An 18,246-nucleotide genomic window follows, 5' to 3' on the forward strand; every position below is an offset into this window, starting at 1 on the left:
GGATGGGAAGGAAGCTTAAGGGCTTGCTGAACTTGAGGTTCACATCCTAACAACCATTTCAACACATCAGAGGTGGAGCTGCTGCTGGTAGCTTCAGAAAATGCAAGTATTGTAATATAAGATTATTAAAAGTATTTAAAAGTAGCAATTAAAAGTTTCCTAGTAGAGTCAGATTCCTTTAAGCACTGTTAAACTTACAGGTTAATAACTTCTTGAAAAAACTCAAAGTATCTACTGAACGCAACCGTAAATGTCTTCTCCCTAAACCGGTTTAATAGGTGCCACAATGACATGCAGAATGCCAGCAGCCTGCTAATGCTGTTGTTCAAGACTACAATATCAAATGTAACGTGATTTTACTACTGCAAAAACTGAGTTGGAGAGGCAAGCTTCATTTTAAATTTCCTGTTTTGATCCAAATCTGCCCTATAATACGATATCCTGAAAAATACTGTGCCTACTTTACTAAACAATCAGGAATAAGACAGTATTTTGTACTTTCACTTTTGAAATACTTAAGTACAGGAAGATTTAAAAAAATAAATTATAGGCCTGACCATAATTAGGTCAACCTGGTATTTTTCATTTTGTTCATCTATCTTTTTGGCAGACTGTAAATATTCTACACAGCTTAATACAAAATTAGACCTAGTAATATTAAGTAGTCAATCTATTTTCTAAAGCAACTGTTTTTAGAAGACCTGTTCAGAAGACCTGAAGACAGAGGGTCAATGAAAACCCAGATGCTGCTACACAAATATCACCTGCTATCAGGTAATCAAGATTACAGGAAAGAGAATCATTTGGCTGGCAGGAAACCCAGAGTAGGTATGGGCACACCAGGAAAGCAATGGGGAAGACCATCTCCTAATTTATTTTGTGGACAGTAACACCAAGTACTTTTATTTACACTTCCATATTTCCACAGCTGCTGGTTCCTAGCCTTTGTAATTCATTCTTAACCACAGATCCCATGCAAAGCAGAGAGTCTCCATTTCACTCCTTCCCTCACACCCTCCACTTCCTCTAGCAGGCAAGTCATTTTTTTGACCAGCATACACTACTCTGGATAAGCCGTACTCTGGACAAATGCCGCTTCCCATCATTTCCCCTGAAGTCTCATCCACTCACAGGAAACGTGAGGTGAACGCATCCTACAGATACCTGTTGTACTTCAGTGCGCTGCGGGTAGTCTCAACCAGCACCTACACTGGTTCACAGTCTTCCATTCATCCAGATCAGTAGCCCCCAAACATTATTAATAATCCCTTGAGCACTGAGTAAAATGCAGTGGAAAACACCACTATGCCTTCTGGCTGCAAGCAACATTCAGACTTCTTAGACACTGCACTGCCTGCAAAGACGAATCTGGAAAAAGTAACCTTGATGTTTCTAGTCCGCAAATAGCTCTAAGCTGTTCAACTCTAAGTTAAATTTGCATAAAATATGTTCACTTTCACAGGCTCTCTGATACCATCTTTCATCCCTAGGATTACAATCTGATACCATCTTTCTTCCCTAGTGCTTAAGTAAGTTCTCTAGGAACTTACTCTTCTAGTCCCGACTTTAATCTAAAGGACGTCTTGTTTTCCCAAGAAGCACATAATTTACATGACCTTCCAGAATGACTAGAATAGCACAGATGAGGTGCAAGCCATCCAAAACAAACCTAGTTCAAACCAGCTGACTGACTTTTAATGACACTGCTGTCAGATGTACCACTTGTATTTGCTAACATCCAAACGATGGCTCATACATTACACTAATCATGCAAGGAGGCACTTCTGCTGCCCTCCACAGGTCTGAGGACAGGGGTATTTACTCCAAGAAAGTTTCCTGACAAGCAGGAAATAGATACATATATATATACACACACATATATATTTGTATGTGTACGTGTGTGTGTATATACATATATATATATATATATATATATGGGTTTTTTTATGTAAATAAAGCCTAATTCATGTCTTACCCTAAAAGCACTGACTGATGAATTAGCAAGAAGAGACATGCTTGCTGACCAAGTGTTTCTGAGAAGCAATCACAGTTAAAAACAATCACTAATTTATTTTTAAGGTCATTTCAGAAGACAGATGATTTGTTTTTCCAGCCCATTATAATTGCTAGGAGATTTCTATCAAAGCAACTGCACTTCAGCTTAGCAGTTTTCATCTTGGCCACCATCAGCAATAGTTTTATTTTGGCATTAGATGAAATTCTGGCACTTGTTGAAAGTTAGCTCCTTAATTTCAAGAGTTGTCAACAGAAGGAAAAAAAAAAAAAAAAGAAAGAAAAAAAGGATCCAAATCCAGACAGTTAAATTCCAAAAGGTTTTTGGCATACAAATTGACAACAAGAAAATCTCAACTGTGGGATACACATTTGTACATTCAAATACTTCTCCAAATAGTATCCAAGTCTGTATGAATCACCATGTCATCCTGATCATTAATATCACACCTACAACTTCAAAAACACATCAGATTTAATCTGTTCCTCTCTTCATGCAAGGCAGATGTCAGGAAGCATAAATCCATAGTAAAGTATTTCAAAGATCTTTGTGGTTTGTCACAGAAAAGCCTGTCTGCTGTTACTCTTACACTTCAGTAGTCTTATTTCTTGAAAAAATCTGATTTCACTCTGAAGTTCAGGATTTGATTTGCAGTTGGCAATTAAAACTCACCAACTACAAGAGGAGTAGGGTGAGCTCAATACTGAATTTTTGTGAAAATTCCATATTTAATTCTACAATTCATATCAGTAAAAAAAACAGATCTGAGAAGCTGGTGAAACAACTGGTCAATCCATAAACATACATAAAAAATACAGTATTAAATAATTTGGCTAACCGGACGACGAGACAATAACCTACAAAATTTTCTAGAAAATTTCATCTGCAACATTGTTTTTAACAATGTTATAATCCTTCTTTATGAAGGACAGGATGATTCATGGAGGGGCTGAGTGTTTTGGAGGGCTGAATGTTTAGATGAGTTTATATTCAGCTATGGTTCTCTTGGGAACCATGTCATATTTTGCCCATCTTTATCACTTTCCCAGCTGCTTTTATAGGCTACTTGCCGGGAATAGGTGCAATGACATCCAAGAGCCAAAGCACATGGTTGAAGAAAAAACCCCACAGTGTAGTCAACTAACTCAGTTTTCTGACATTCAAAAAAAAAAAAAAAAAAATCAAAAAACTTTCGTTACTTCCCAACTTTAATCTTCTACCCAAGTTTCTTCTGGTAGCTTGATGTAATCTAATTGGGACCTTGCTCAGATGCAATGAGTTAGCAGGTGCCAGTCAGATAACTGGACCTTCAGAGGAACAAAATTTCACAGACCACTCTGAAAATGTTTTTATACACTTATGCTCTTGGGGGCATATGTGTGCATCTTGTTTAAATAATCTGCTTGTGCTGCTAAAGATCCACATGAAAGAAAAACAAGAACTTAAGTCTGCTAAGAAAGCATGAGTGAAGTTAGAAAGCCAAGAGGCACAGACTGTTCTTGAGGTACAAAATACTATCTGGAATTATCCACCTGGTAGAAAATCAGAAAGGATGGAGTGCAAAAACCTCTCCAGTAGAATTTATAACCTTACATTAAAGCCAGGGAAGAAGGAAAAATCTAATCTAGGATCCTGCATGGGAGAGAACAGAGGAAGCTGCATTTTGCTTGGTAACTCATCTACGATAGCTGGGTCAAGTGTTGACCCAGGCAGAAAACATGGAGATGGCAAGAGGATATTGGAAGATGTTGAACCATAAGAAACAGTGAACAGACAGCTGGACTGTGCACTAGAGAAGCCTGAAAGGGGTCAAAACGAAAAATCGGGTAAACCACAACATCAGCTACTTTTTTATTCTTCTGCTCTACAAAAGTGATATCATCTTTCTAATCCTATTGTTAATCTGACCCCTATTTCAAATAAATCACAGAATGTGTGATAGCTCTATCAGAATATATCCCAATATAACTCTTAGGCAAAAAGAGTCAGATTCAGAGTAGAAAATGTTTACGGAGTTGGTAGCTCTTGAAGCTACATGGTGTTTTCTTCAAGCCATTAGCTTGTGAGTAAAATTTAGCATAGGGGTATGGAGGATACTCACTGGCACTGCTGTACATGGTAGCTTAAAAGCATTCCTAAAAACTACTCAACTTTAAGCGGAGTCTCGTCTCCCACTCAGGGCCCAAGGACAGATGTGGACAGTTGTTTGTTTTTTTTTTTTTTTTGTGAAAACCTATTAAATCCATTCAGTCTTCTCAAATTCTAAGACCAAGCTCCCCAAATAAGAAAGACCGCGAGTTACTGCCCACTAAAACACAACCATGGAAAAGTCTAACGACAGCATATTGGTAAGTTTGAAGCACTCAAATGAAGTTTGCCAATTAGTTAGCTTGCAAGCACAATTTCAAATTAGTGATGAAGTGAAACGTATTTGGAAAAAATTTACAAAATAACTCATACTTCATGTGAACTCAAACATTTTGACTGGGGAAAAACCTACTGCTGCATTTCACAGACTTCCTAAGCACCCCCTTTTTGCACAAGCGCATTGCTTTTTCAATCATGTTCTGAAAGTGTATCGTGGGTACACACCACCGCGCTCACCAAGCACGCTCTGCAAAAGGCTAAGCGCACTGCAGGGTCACGAATAACCATCGAGAGCTTCGAATCCCATTCTTAAGCGTTAACTTGCATTTACAAGCCATACGAGTTGATCAATGGCAACAATGTTCCAGAGGACATCCTCTATATAGAGTGATTTCTTCAAGAAACCTAATAGCATTCCTTGAGACCATTTCATACTCTAGAAATGGCCCACAACTTGCAGAGCACCGAGAAAACTGCCTTTAAAGGTACACTTAAAATTACAAAAAGAGTCTGATGATATTCACAGCTTATACTCACTAGGACTGACAGCTCATGCAGCCTATATAAAACTAGTATGGGGAAATCCTTAACATCCCAGCACGTTTGCAAGGGAGTGAGTGGGAAGAGCAATCTGTCTTAATAAGGAAAGAATTACACTGGCTAGACTCAGACTGTGTCAGGAGAAACAGTTTATAAACAGCTCTTCAGTCACCCACTCCGCCTCCATTTGCCTTGCAAGAAGTCTAACTGCTCAGTGCCAAAGCTTAAACAGGGGGGAGAGAAAGAAAGAAAAAAGGGAGTGGGGGGGGGGGGGGAGAGGAAACGTGTTCACACACTTGGGTGCAGGCTGGGGACCTGACTATACCTAGAGGTAACACTCACGGCAAGGGTGTCGGGCTCGCACAAGAGGGCAGCGCGGAGAGCCGCCTGCCCCAGGGCTCAACTGCTCAGGCACACTTCATGTAACCAGCTTTAGGGTCTATTCTCCTTTTCCCATGTTTGATTATCCTTTATGTCTTTATGAGGTTACCAGGTCTGCACACCATGTTCATCTGCATGTCTCTATATCCACTGTCCGCTCTGAAATGTTTTTCTTTTCACTTGCGGCTAAATATCGATATTATTTCATTTGCCAAAACAATTGCTTAAATAGCAACTATTCCATAAGCCTCCTTAGTCTGCTCAAGGATAATGGTGTCATGCAAAATTAATTAATTGTTGCTGTTGCACTTCCTGCAAAACTGATACAGATACTCTAGGACAGACTACGCTGTGGTTAAAAAGACTGGGTGTCCCCCTGCATTCCCTAACTAAGAGTATATCCAAGAACTTAGAGGCCCAAGTCTAATTCTGAGGGCAAGAAATCTTTCTCTCCCAGGATAAGCACTTTTGTAATATAATAACTTCAGGCTACATTTTTTCCCAAGGAAATAATAAAAATATATCTATTTGCACCCTCTCTTACCCCTTGTCTCCCAAGAAGTCTAACAATGAGATCTGGTATATTAAAGCCACGTGTGTGTATCAGAAGTTAAGAACCAAAGTTTAGCAAAGAGCTCTTACTCTACCACAGTTCAAAGTATCAGAGTGGTTTAATTACAACGATCACACAGTGTAGAACACAAAATATCTTTTTTCCCCTAAAGACTTTGGATGCACGAAAGTTTCATGCACAAGGTTTGCAGCAATGCTTCGTTAGTCCAACGGCTCCCTTCAGATTGCTACGTCTCTTCCAACACATCATCACAGATTAGTTTTTGCCGACACACATGAAGCATGTCCTGAAACACTGAGAACTAAGTCCCCCAATGCGAGTTCCAATAACATACGGCTAAACAGATGCCTAAAATATGTACTGACATTTATTATGAGTTTTTGATGGAATCTATTTCTTAAACTACATCCATTATCTGCATTTTATGATTTAACACTGCCAGACTTCAAGCTTATACTTTAGTCTTCTGACTCAGTAACAACTAATCTTTCACTGATTCCTATGCATCATAAAATATAATCCCAGAACACTATCCTGCTTAACATCACCGATAGTTATTTAATTGTAAGGGCACACATGCTGGTATATACTTTTTCCCATTTTATTTGAATCAGAAGTTGCATATTCTTTTCATTTTTTATATATTCATTTTTATAGACTCCAAAATAGCAAAACATTCTATGTATAATAAGTTCTAGAAAAACTGTACAATAACTATATTTGAGAAAAGAACAACTGCACATCAATTATCAATACATAGCATATATGCATAGAAAGAGTCAAGGATGCATATTTAAACACCATCAGGTACACCATTTTTTCTATTCATTTGTGCCTCAGGGGTTTTTTTTGCTTGTTTGTTTTAGGAAGCGTTGAGCACTTCCAGAATTAAGGAATTAAGTAAAGCTATATAACAGAACTTTAGATACTATAATATTTCATTTCTCCAATTAAAAAAAAGAAAAAGAAAACAAAACAAAAATCCAAAGCAGTAAGTTATTAACAGTTGCAGTTTTTAACTTTCCACTAGAGAATCTGCTTCTCTCTCTGAGTTTACTTATCAGAAGTGAAGAATTCAGTACAGAACTCGTGGCTGGTAATGAACTGCTAAATTTGCCATTTAATGACTGAAAATATTTTTAACTACTCAGTTTAGCTGTGTTCAAAGCAAAAATCCTGATGTGACTATTACTTATAAAAGTATTATCGCTAATACAAAAGAAATTTTCCTCCAAGTAGATCTGCTTGTGTTGCTATTTTAGAAACAAGAAAAGAAGTTGATATATGAAGTTTGTGGATAAGAGCTGCAACTATTCTAGATGATCAGTGCACAATATTTAAAAATCAACACCACACCTAGAGTTTACTAATGTTTTGATCAATCTGGACTATGGCAGTTACCACAATCGTTTTCTTCCAAAAAAGTTAGAATAAGCATCATCAGTAACCAATGTTACTATATTGTAGTATACAAGGAAATAAGCAAAAACTACACACTGAGTAAAATACTTTTATATTTAAGTTCTACCTTCATTACAGGTGTTTAAGAATTGGAGGGGACTATACTATGCATAGGCGCTCATAAAATTTTCCCCAGCCTGTAAGTTTCCAAATTGCATATATTCTCCAAGCGGCTACATACTAACCTTTCACCACTCCCAAGAGAGGTGGCGAGTTCTCTTGAGGGGTTCTGTCAGGTTCCTGGGGAGGTACAACCATAGCAAGCGTATGCACCGGTACACGTGGAACCTTAAAATAAAGCCACAGACACACACTCAGATAAAGATCGAGTCCGTTCAAGAGGTTTTGAGGTGTTAATACAACATACTTTTCTACAGCAGACCTCCACTCCACTCTTCCCTGAACTGTGTATGCCATGCTGCCTCTTGGTGTAAGATGTTCCAGGCCATTTTATTGTGGGTAATGTGTCAAAGTTAACTATTGTTATTTCTTGCCTACCGCCAAACCTATTTTGCAGGCAGTACAGGACAGAACCCCATGTCACATCAGTTTTCAAATCTGTAATCTGCTCAAAAATACTGGACTGGGTAGGCTGTAACACTTAACATCTTTAAGGTTTTAATCAACTAACTCCATTAGAAATCTGCTTCTCAGACTACTTGGAGAATTGCAAATTTATGCAATATATTTTTTCATATAACAACCAGAATCAATAACGACATTTGAGAGGTGCTGTCACAAGGCTTTAGAGTTGCTGAAACAAAATACTGAGGAAGTGCAATCAAGAAAATAAGTTCTTTTGACACACTAGGTTTGAGACTATCCCATGTAAGGAGCAGAAAACATAACAAAAAGTTTATGCACTCTTCATGACACTGCAGACAAACAATACCAATCAACCTTCTCTCTCTAGCATTTCTAAATACACAGCTTTGATCTTTTCTTTCCACTACGTGTGTTTGCATCTAAAAAGCTTGAGAACTTAACTACAAGGGAAGTGTTTCATTATGACATTTAAAAAAAATTCCTTATGCCTTACCTGAGACTGATCCTGAGACGGTGGTGTGAGCTGAGACAAGTCTGCTGCAGGAACTGACAAAACATTATTTGGGTAATCCAGCAAGTAAGAAACGACATTTGTATGTCCTCCTTTTGCAGCTTCAATGAGCATTGTTGAGCCATCCTGAAGTGAGATTTTGGAAATAAAAGCCATAAGATGAGATTTGCTGCCTGCTGCACCGTGTAACATATGAATCAGTCCATTTAAAACTGCACATTTACCAACTAATGGATACAATCCACTATGTGGTTCTTTAGGTACAGGTAATAAGTACGATACATAAATAGTTAAGTGAATACCTTCAGCCGATGAGTAGGATCTGCACCATGAGCCAGAAGGAGCTCAACAACTGCCAGGTGGCCTCCCGCACATGCCAGTGACACCACCGTGTGGTCATTATTAGCCGTGGCCCTATTAACGTTGGCACCTGTAAAAGGAACATCTCATTACAGAATTAAACATGAGGAAATTCTTAAAGTATCAACAAATACGGTATTTTCTGGAACAAAGATACAATTTCCTCTTCTGGTTATCCTGATTTGTAACATGTTTTGGGGTGAAAGCAAAACTAATGATTTGTACACAGATTCCTGGTCATCTTATAAAGACAATGGAGTGACAATACGGTAACAGTGGGCCGCATAAGTGGTAAGACAGACGATGTCCAAAGGACAACTTTTACATTGTTGTCCTAAGCAGTAATCAGTGTCAGTATACGGCATTACTTCTACTGTTTCAGATAGTGTTTGGGCGGGGGGGGGGGTTGTTTGCTTGTTTTTTAATAGAGAAACTGAATATATGTGCCATACTGCAAAGGTATTTATTAATTTATACAAGGGAGCAGAAAAAAAACAAGCAAAATCTTTTGTGATCCACCGCCCATGTTTCATAAACTAATTGAAATTCCTCAAAAACACAACAGTTTGACAAAGGCCCATATACACGCACACAAGATTAATTTGGAAAAAAAAATCACAAGTATTCAGAACTGTTCAGTGGCATTTTTAAGTTGCAACTAGTATTTTACCTTTGCTAATAAGAAATTGCACAGTGCATAAATGACCAGCTCTCGCAGCCTTCATTAGTGGGGTCCTCCCACCTTCAGATTCATGCTCCTATCATAAAGGAGAGAAAACAGATGTAGCATAAATGAGCAAAAACCATACCAGAGTTTCAGCTGTTGAAACATCTGCCGATGGGGCCAAAATTTCAGACTCAATAGAAGATCTATCTCCTAAACTCACCGAGATTCATTATTGTGGTAGTTTAAATACTGAAGCACACTGTCAAAAAACATTAAGATCGCATCTGTACTGTTAGTCATACAAGGAATTTTCCTGATTTGTGTGTCCCTTTTTATTCTAGTGTCCAAACGCATAAGAAACACTAGAGATTGGTAACATCTCATTTCCTCCTGAAAAAAGGGACTAAGTACTTAACACAAGTATCATCCAGTGTCATAAAGTATACAAACAACTGATGCTTCTGGGTAATAGTTCTCAGAACTGTCATATGCTGCAGGCCAGACCTTTAAAATTGAAATAACGTCCAAAGCGTGTAAGTATTTTTAAAAGATGAGGATTGCCAATAAACATGAGAGAATTTCTGGTGCATTTTTGGTTGGCCGCATATCCTTCACTGCAGGTCAAAAAACCTCTGAAGAAAAGAACTGGAGAAAAGAAGTGTTAAGAGGACAGAAGGATGACTTGAGCTTTGCTGATGATACAAGCAGACAAAGAAAGGAACAAATGACAGGAAAGATTTCGTAATTAAAAAGAATTCTGAAAACTAGAGAGACATGGTTGGATACCACTGTACGAAAGAAAACCTGCCTGTTATGCAGACATGGTTGATATCCCAAAGAATGCTGACTAATATATATCAACTCTCCCACTGCAACAAGGGAAGAGAATACTGTCTTCTTGGGAGTGTTCGTATTTCCACGCCTCAAATTCGGTCTGATTGGTGCATTAGGACTGTGTTTCTTTTAATTAAATACCTGGGAAGCCAAGCTCTAAATTCATTGTTTAATTCTGGAATCACATGTATATTTGGCAGTGGAAATTAACATTCAGTACTGACAGGGGATGATATTGCTATTCACAAATACAAAGGACAAGAACAGACTTGACAGAATAAATTAACTCCTTCCCATACATTTCAGTACTCCTGAAAACTTTGCATTTGTCCTTTGAAGTGTCACATCCTAATTTAACCTTCTGTTCATACAGTTGAGGAGGGAATCTCTGGCTATATTGGAGACTGACCCTGTAGAGAAAGCCAGCACTACAAATCACTCCTTTGCCATGATGGAGGTAACACTAACACCCTCCTGTGCACCTGGGAAAGGCCAGAGGCACTCTGCCGCTGTCCCTTAGGGAGAATATTGTATTACTGTATACTGCTTTAACACACAGGTTTAAACTCCACATTGGTGCTCTGATTCCTTAGCTTACTTGACACAGGAAAAGAAAAGGCCAATAACGCATGAATGATTGCATGCGGTCAGATAGGAAACGTTACAGACTTACTGCTGAAGTCAGCTGATTCTTTTGGAACAATTACATTCCACTCCCAGGGTGAATGACTGCTTAGCTGTCGATAAATATATGCATGCTTTTGGATCGTCTGTATGTCATAAACATTTGCAGGACATGTCAAAATAACTATTCTAGTGTGCGGCCTCATGATGTGCAAGAATTAGCAGCATACCCCTAATCTCTGATGCCTACTCTGGTATTTGGCATAACTTTTCCTTTCTCAGCTACTGTCAATAGATCATAAAAAGCTAGGTGCTGCTGCTAGTCTTGTACACAGTAAATCCCAGTACTCCAGACAAACAAAGCAGCTATAGATGCACAGAACTATTAAACATCATTTCACTGACTGAGCAGGACCAGAACATTACTGCCCCCCAAATTTCTAACACGTTTCAACAAAATCCCTACGGAAACAACAGCAAAAATAGCACACAGCAAAATTTATTTCAGTCCATCTTAGTTGTGTTCAAGATAACGGAAGACCATCCTACATTACATACAAATGTAGTATTTCAGATGACTAGCAGAGTAAAGCACCACTATTTGCAACAGAATTCTCCTTTCTAAAGGGATCTCACTGTCAAAAACTTAAATATAGAAGTTTCCTTATTTAAGCACAATGCAATTACCCTATCCAGCTTGATAAACTGTCACTTCACCAAGCAGGCACAACTTGATCCTCAATGTTCATACACTTCAAATACTTGCAGTGCCATTCACATCCACTAGTCCAGCCAAGCTAAATCATTTGCATGCTACCTGCTTGCTGCAGTTCTTCAAAAGTTATCCTATTTTGACAGCATTTTTCATATCAGAAGATGCAGAAATGTTATGCTTTACTTTAAAACGAAATTAATTGTGACTTCAGCTCTCTATGTAACCCTCTTAGAGGCTAACGGACAGCATCAGCTCAAGTTCAACTGACTAATACCTAGAACAAACGAGAACAAGAAGTTAAGGCAGTCCGTCGTCTTTGCCTACTCGCATCTTTTTCTTAACCAGAAATTGACAAAAGTTTCAGAAGATTTTTTCTGAAGCTGCAGTAGATACTTGAGCAAAATGAGGACAGAGAACACGAATGTCATCCAACAGCATCCCCAATCAGTTTTGCAATGCACTTCTTTCTTATATTAACAGAAAGTAAATGCGAGTACTCATTTTATAATCACAATAAGAACTAGCAAAGAGTACTCATCTCCAGAAACACGATTCCCCCTGCTCCCTTATCTGCACTTTGGATCTCACCACAACGTCTTACGTTCTCTCTTCACTATCCCAATCTTGAGAAATACTGTAGTCAATATGATCAGGAAAGGGTATAAAAGGGGAAAATCTCTACCAGCTTTGACTAGAAAAGCCATTCTCTAAGCACTTGAGTAATCTGCTCTCCTGCTAACTCTGTTTGGATAGAAAGAATGCTTTAGAAGAATTAGGTGTAAGTTTGAGTAGCAGACAGGAAGGAAGGGGCAAATGGGAAAACTCCCCAACTCAAGTAAGCGTTTACATTATCTGCACCTTTTTCACTGGGACTCAACAGAGAGATGAGAGTCCAGTGAGCAACAATTATTTCCCTCCCAGGCAAATCTATACTTCAGAGAGCAGAGCAAAAGCAACGTCATCAGAAGTATCTTGAATGATCATTGATAACATTCTTTTATTCTTGATTCCAAGTCCTTCCAATATTAGCTATGCTAAGTTTTGGTTTTTAACTATTCTCTTTTAGAGGTCAAAAAAGTGTGTTAGTGTTTCACAAGTATTATTCATTGGGATATTTTTCTCAGGTTTGTTTGTTTCCAGTGCCCTATGTGTTGTTCAGAATTTTAGAACAAAACTTGCAGTTTCAAAGTAAAGGTCCAACAGTGGAATTCTTTAACAGGCCTCGCTGGTCCATGGTAAGGTTCAGTTCCTCAGATTCACTTGACTGAAATCTCAAATTTTCTATTCTAAGCTAAATGATTTTCAGGAAATTTTTGATGCAAGACAAAACAGCCAAACAAGTAACACAGTTCTTAATACTGTGCCACTTTCCTAGTTTTGAAGATTAAACTCCTATCAAAAGATGCAGCATTCTAGCAGTCACCAACCTAATTGTCCCAGACGCCTCTCCTGAGGTACACAGCAAACCAGTATATTTCAGAGGCATCTAAAACTCAGCTAGATCTCTGGTTTAAAGCAAATATCTGCAAAAAGGAGACATTATAGGAAGGTAGAGATATACTAACAAGTTTAACAAAGCTACTTGTGAAGTAGCTCCATGAGATATCCTGCTGAATTTGTGAAGGATGAGTTTGTTTTTTTTTTTTAATAGGGTTTTTAAAAACCCATCATAAGGAAAAAAGCAGCACAAGGAAGACATTTCAAGTCTACACAGCAAGTCTTTGTATTTTTGAAGAAATTTAGATGCCTTAAAGCCACGCTTGTCATTAGCATGTATTCTGAGGTTGCAGCTTACAAGCATCAAAGGTCAACCTCACCTGATGCTTGCCCGTCTCTATGCCCTCCAAAATAGTCTTCTTTAAGTCCTCCTGCTTGTCCTGCGGAAGGAAAAAGAAGAACTCACGGCTCTTATTCTACAAATAAATGTCATTCTTGGTCATGAAGACCTGGGTTGGGAACTTAAACTGATCAGCTTCACCAGCTGAAAGTTTAAGAACTCTGCTCTGCCAGAATTAGATCAGAAAGCACAAAGGTAAGACCAAGCAAGGCAGATCTCACTCCTACCATAAGCCATTCAGATTCATGAAGAGAGCACAAAGGTTATACACAGCAACTAGTTAAATACAAGATGACTTTTTGCTCACTACTGCCAAAAGAGGGGGTCTCATTGTACTTTGCACCATCTAGAGACTGCCAAAAACAACAGCCAAAAGGTGTTAAGTACAAGGATTTACTTTCAGGTGTCCTTACTACCTTTCTGCTTTATTGTACAAGACTGATGGCCAAGTCTAAAAGACCTGGAATCCCATCCTTCCCCCCGAGGTTCAAGAAACAGTATGGAAAAATACGACAACTTCTCAAATCCCTTACTGTAAAGGCAACATAGTTATCTCCATCACAGTTTCATTCAAATTCATAATTAAAGTACTGGCTACTTTTGTAGATGCTTAAATGCTGCCTTACGCACACTGCATCAAGAATGCAGTGCGCCATGCACATAAAGAAAACAATTTCTAATTAAGGAGACATGTTATTGTAAGGGATATTAATTTGTGACCAGCTGAAGGCAAAGCAACGATCCCTTCAATGACAAAGAATCTACCTGTAAAAATATGTTGCCTAAGCACAAGGGGAAGAGTCAGGAGGTAGTTGGGCATGCTTTTTTTTTTTTGCAGTTGGAGTTATATGGATGTCAGTTAGCCAGTTTTAGTCATTTAAGCAAAGCTGTACATGGAATTCCTACCAAAAGCTGCAGGAAGAGCAAGACAGTTAAAAGTGAGAATAGAACGATGAAGCTGCCTTTAGGGCTTCTCTTCCATCTCTAAATTTCAGCATAAAAGCACCCATATTTTGCAATGAAAAGGTAAACTCCAGTGCTAGATCAACTCTCCTGTGTAGCAGTCTCAAGTAAAGCTGCAGGAGAGCCCAGACTGGAAAGCCCCAACTTACACCTCTTTTCTGAGTACTTCTCCAGCTGAAAAAAGGCTGGGATCTTCTCACTGTCCAATGAAGAACAGCAGCTCTTTGGTTCTCAGCTACACTGAGACAGGCTAAGATGCAAGCACCTTGTCAAGAGCAGTCTCTCTTCAAAAAAGGACAGGAATCTGCAGTATACTGCATTTTATCCACACTCAATTCTAGTTTAAAAGAGCAACAGGCACTGAAAAGCACTTTTATCTTATAGGAAGGCACATAGTTTAAAAGCTGGATATTACCTCTGATTAAATATCACCAACTGTCTTTGAGAGCTTTATATTCCTTATCCTAATTCTTAAGGGAACATATGTGCACCATGCATGTCTTGTCTTTGGCTCTGAGCTCGTGTAAGGTAACCGCTAGTAAAGTCAGAAAAAGAACTAAGACCTCTCATACAAAAATATAAGTCTCACCTTCGAGATTAGGCAAAGCTTTGCCACATTGGAAATACCTGTATTACTGAAATGCTGGTTATTTTTCTCTGGGGCTATTTACTAATAACATTGCTTAGAGAAACTCTTAATCGCTTAATCACATTTCAGAGTTCCAATTTCCAATATTTTCCTAATACTAATCACAAAATCTAAAGCTAAGTATGCCTTTTGCCCCTATCTAGAAGTCTGTACACAAGCATAGTTTACCTTTGCTCCACTAACAGAAGCTCAGACTGTGGCACTGAAAGCCTGTAGCCCTGCTGGTGACTAAGGAGCTAGAATGCATAGGTAGGACCACTGACTGAAGTCTTCAGATGTGTCTTGTATTAAGTCATTCATACACTTGGCAAAAGCAAGTACATTCCAAAATACATGTATTAACAAGAAGAGGTGTAGGTATGACATGCTGATTTTGCTACAGATTTGGACAGGCCAACTCTTTTCCTTTGAGGGATGTGTATTTTCCAGGTCCGTAAAGAGCTCCACTGGAAGAACACTGAGATAATTTCTAAGCTAATGAGCAAGATTCCATGAACAATTAGTCATAAGCATATACAAATTCATCAAAAAAACATACACAAGTGAACAGCTCTCCAGCAGACATGAAAAGATGAAGAAGTACTCTGACATTGTTCACTTCAGTAAAACTTGGCCACTACACAGTTTGAGGGGAAAATTAGCCGCAAATCAGAAAAAGTTTATCTCAGACATCATTTTCTTTCAGTTCTGGTTCCTGTAAAGCCACTTATAAAGTGACTCTTCAGAAATCAAAGATGGAAAGATTACTTCAACTGACAATTGTCACCTAAATGGTAAAATACTTTACTGAAGTCTCTGAGGAGAGAAGAAGGGGCCGGGGGGGGAGGAAGTAGGCCAGAATACAAAGGTTAGTTCATTCTACAAGCAAAGCAAGGCATTTTCATCAAGGTAATTTTCCTGATGACTAACTTAGAGGTCTCAAGATTTTCACTGATTCTTGGACTGAATCACATGTTTGATACCTATGGCAGACAACCAGTCCTTGAAAAGCAAGAGTTCTCATTTTCGACTTCAAGGAAGACCTGTCTTTTTTTTACTGAGACATGTAGATAATAATTCCTCTTGGTTCAAGCAAAACTGTACTGGGAACTACAGTCCCTTGCTAGAACTCTGGCTCAGGATCTTATTTTGAGACTGATAAAGCCTCAACTGGACACAAGCAACAACTAGAAATCAGTTCAGTAGGGGAGTTGGGTTAACTTCAGCGAAATTGGAAGACCAGTTTTCAACAAGTACAAGACTGGAAATTGCCTGACGTCTTCTGCTCTTTGCTGGTTTCACTAACCCAGCATGAAAGACGCTTCTCCTCTGAAGGCAGAGGACTGCAGCCTCAAAGCCCACAGCTCAAATCATGCTCAATCCTAACCTCCTATAGCAACTGAAGAGAGACTTCAAAAGGCAAAGAAGTTTTGAGATCTTACAGCAAATGCTTTCCAACTCATGAAATAAAGGCTCTATGAATCAGGAAGGAAATGAGAGAACCGATCACAACAGATCTAGACAGCCAGTACTTATTCTTCCTTCAATTCAGGAACACTTGGGGGATAAAGATGACAAACTTTATTTCCTCACTCTAGAATTAAGAAGAAAAAATCCTCAAGAACAGTGCTCCTTGCCCTTGTGGTCTGTAAGAAAAGAGAATATGCAGATGTCTCACAGAACAATGGAGTCCTAACAACAAAATTCAGCACTGGCTACACCTCTACTGGTAAATAAAACAAAGCCAGGAAACAACCCCAGGCATGGGACCACAGATCACTCACACTGCTTATTCCTTGGCAGCCTCCTGGGCAAGGCTCTGGCCCATGACTACTGGCAGTCCAGAGCAACAGGGCATGATTCAGGGAACAGCATGCAGCAGAGACCGTTCCCAATGGTCAGCATGGGTAATATTGCATCAGGTTACTCTCTTTATCTCAAAGCCTTGCACCCACAAGGACCTCTTCAGGACCTCGTGCCACAACCCAAGGGTGTGCAACACATACTCCCAGTTGATATTATGAAAACACCACTGTGGTGAGCTGCAACACAGCCCCCATGAGACACCGAACAACAACGACAAAAACCTAAATACAATCACACCCTTAGGAAAACAAGTGACATGGGGTACAGCTCGAAGGGCACCATGACAAGCTCAAAGGGACCCCAGGTCTAGTGCTGCACACAATGGATGTGGTCAGTCTGAACCATTTTACCTTGTATTCAGGGAACAACCCCTAGTGCCGTTTTATTTTATTATATAGACATAGCCAAAGCTTTCCTCAAGAAGGACAGCTCCATAACAAGGTAAAGTGTTTTCTTTCCAGCTTCTCATTGATTGTATCACCCCAGACAAAGCTGGATTCTGGGACACAGTGAAACAATCTCAGGGGAGACTGAAGCTGTAGGATGAAAAAGGGAAGAAGGAATAGCACGGAGAACTTAAGATGTACTTTCATTTGCTGTGGCTGAACAATGGAAGGACAGCAAAATTAACTAGACAAATGAAGATGGACAGACCAGCAGTTTAAGAGACTGGACTGGATCTGTATTCAATACCTCACTCCACCGCAGACTTCCTGTGACAGCTTGGTCAAATCATCTAATCTCATTTAAGCCACTAATGAAAATTGGTATCTAGGAAAATAATCTTCCATGGTACTGCCAAAGAAGGTATTTCATACTCCAGCAGTAAAGTATATGCACTCAAGGAACTTTCTTCAGAATAATTACATCTATAGCAAATTCATTCAAAACAGCTTAAAACTTTCAATAAAGCAAAGCAACACTGAGGTGTGAAAGGAAACTATTCAAAACCTGAGGTAGCTGCTGAAGCATCACTGCAGTTTTCCAGTTTTTTTTTTTTTTTTTTTTTTTTGTCTTCAGTAGATTTCATCTGTAAGTTATGACACTCCTGTCCCTGTTTCTTAGTTTAAGTGCCCTGCCTAGGTAGGGCAAGAGACAATATGACACCTTAGTACTTAAACATGACTATACCTGTATCACTTGGCCTTTAACACACATCCTCCCTCCCTCTGAAGAAATAATTACTGAAGTTTAACTTACATGTTAGACTGTACATTTGCTTTTTAATTGAAAATTGTTACTTACAACCAGAATTCAAAAAGGGGAGAAAAACTATGCGGCAAAAGTCTTACCTTCATGTGCAAACCAACTGCCACTAACAGCAATTTTAGTTTGCTTGCTTACTATAACTTGCTTGT

At 38.9% G+C, this 18,246-nt stretch overlaps 1 protein-coding gene across 17 annotated transcripts in view; it reads right to left on the reverse strand.

Moving 5' to 3' along the window:
* ANKHD1 (ankyrin repeat and KH domain containing 1) overlaps window positions 1–18,246 on the reverse strand; it is a 126,278-nt gene that overhangs the window by 47,283 nt on the left and 60,749 nt on the right. For 12 of the 17 annotated variants that reach the window (XM_064520708.1, XM_064520710.1, XM_064520705.1 and 9 more), the window contains 5 exons: window positions 13,412–13,471; window positions 9,425–9,512; window positions 8,697–8,824; window positions 8,377–8,520; window positions 7,523–7,625 (listed from right to left, as the gene is read on the reverse strand). In XM_064520708.1, coding sequence (XP_064376778.1) covers window positions 7,523–7,625; window positions 8,377–8,520; window positions 8,697–8,824; window positions 9,425–9,512; window positions 13,412–13,471 — 523 coding nt within the window. The remainder of the gene's footprint in view (window positions 1–7,522; window positions 7,626–8,376; window positions 8,521–8,696; window positions 8,825–9,424; window positions 9,513–13,411; window positions 13,472–18,246) is intronic. The other 5 variants (XM_064520713.1, XM_064520706.1, XM_064520717.1 and 2 more) reach the window with 1 other exon arrangement.

Source organism: Dromaius novaehollandiae, chromosome 15, assembly GCF_036370855.1.
Source record: "Dromaius novaehollandiae isolate bDroNov1 chromosome 15, bDroNov1.hap1, whole genome shotgun sequence".
Lineage (NCBI taxonomy): Eukaryota > Metazoa > Chordata > Aves > Casuariiformes > Dromaiidae > Dromaius > Dromaius novaehollandiae.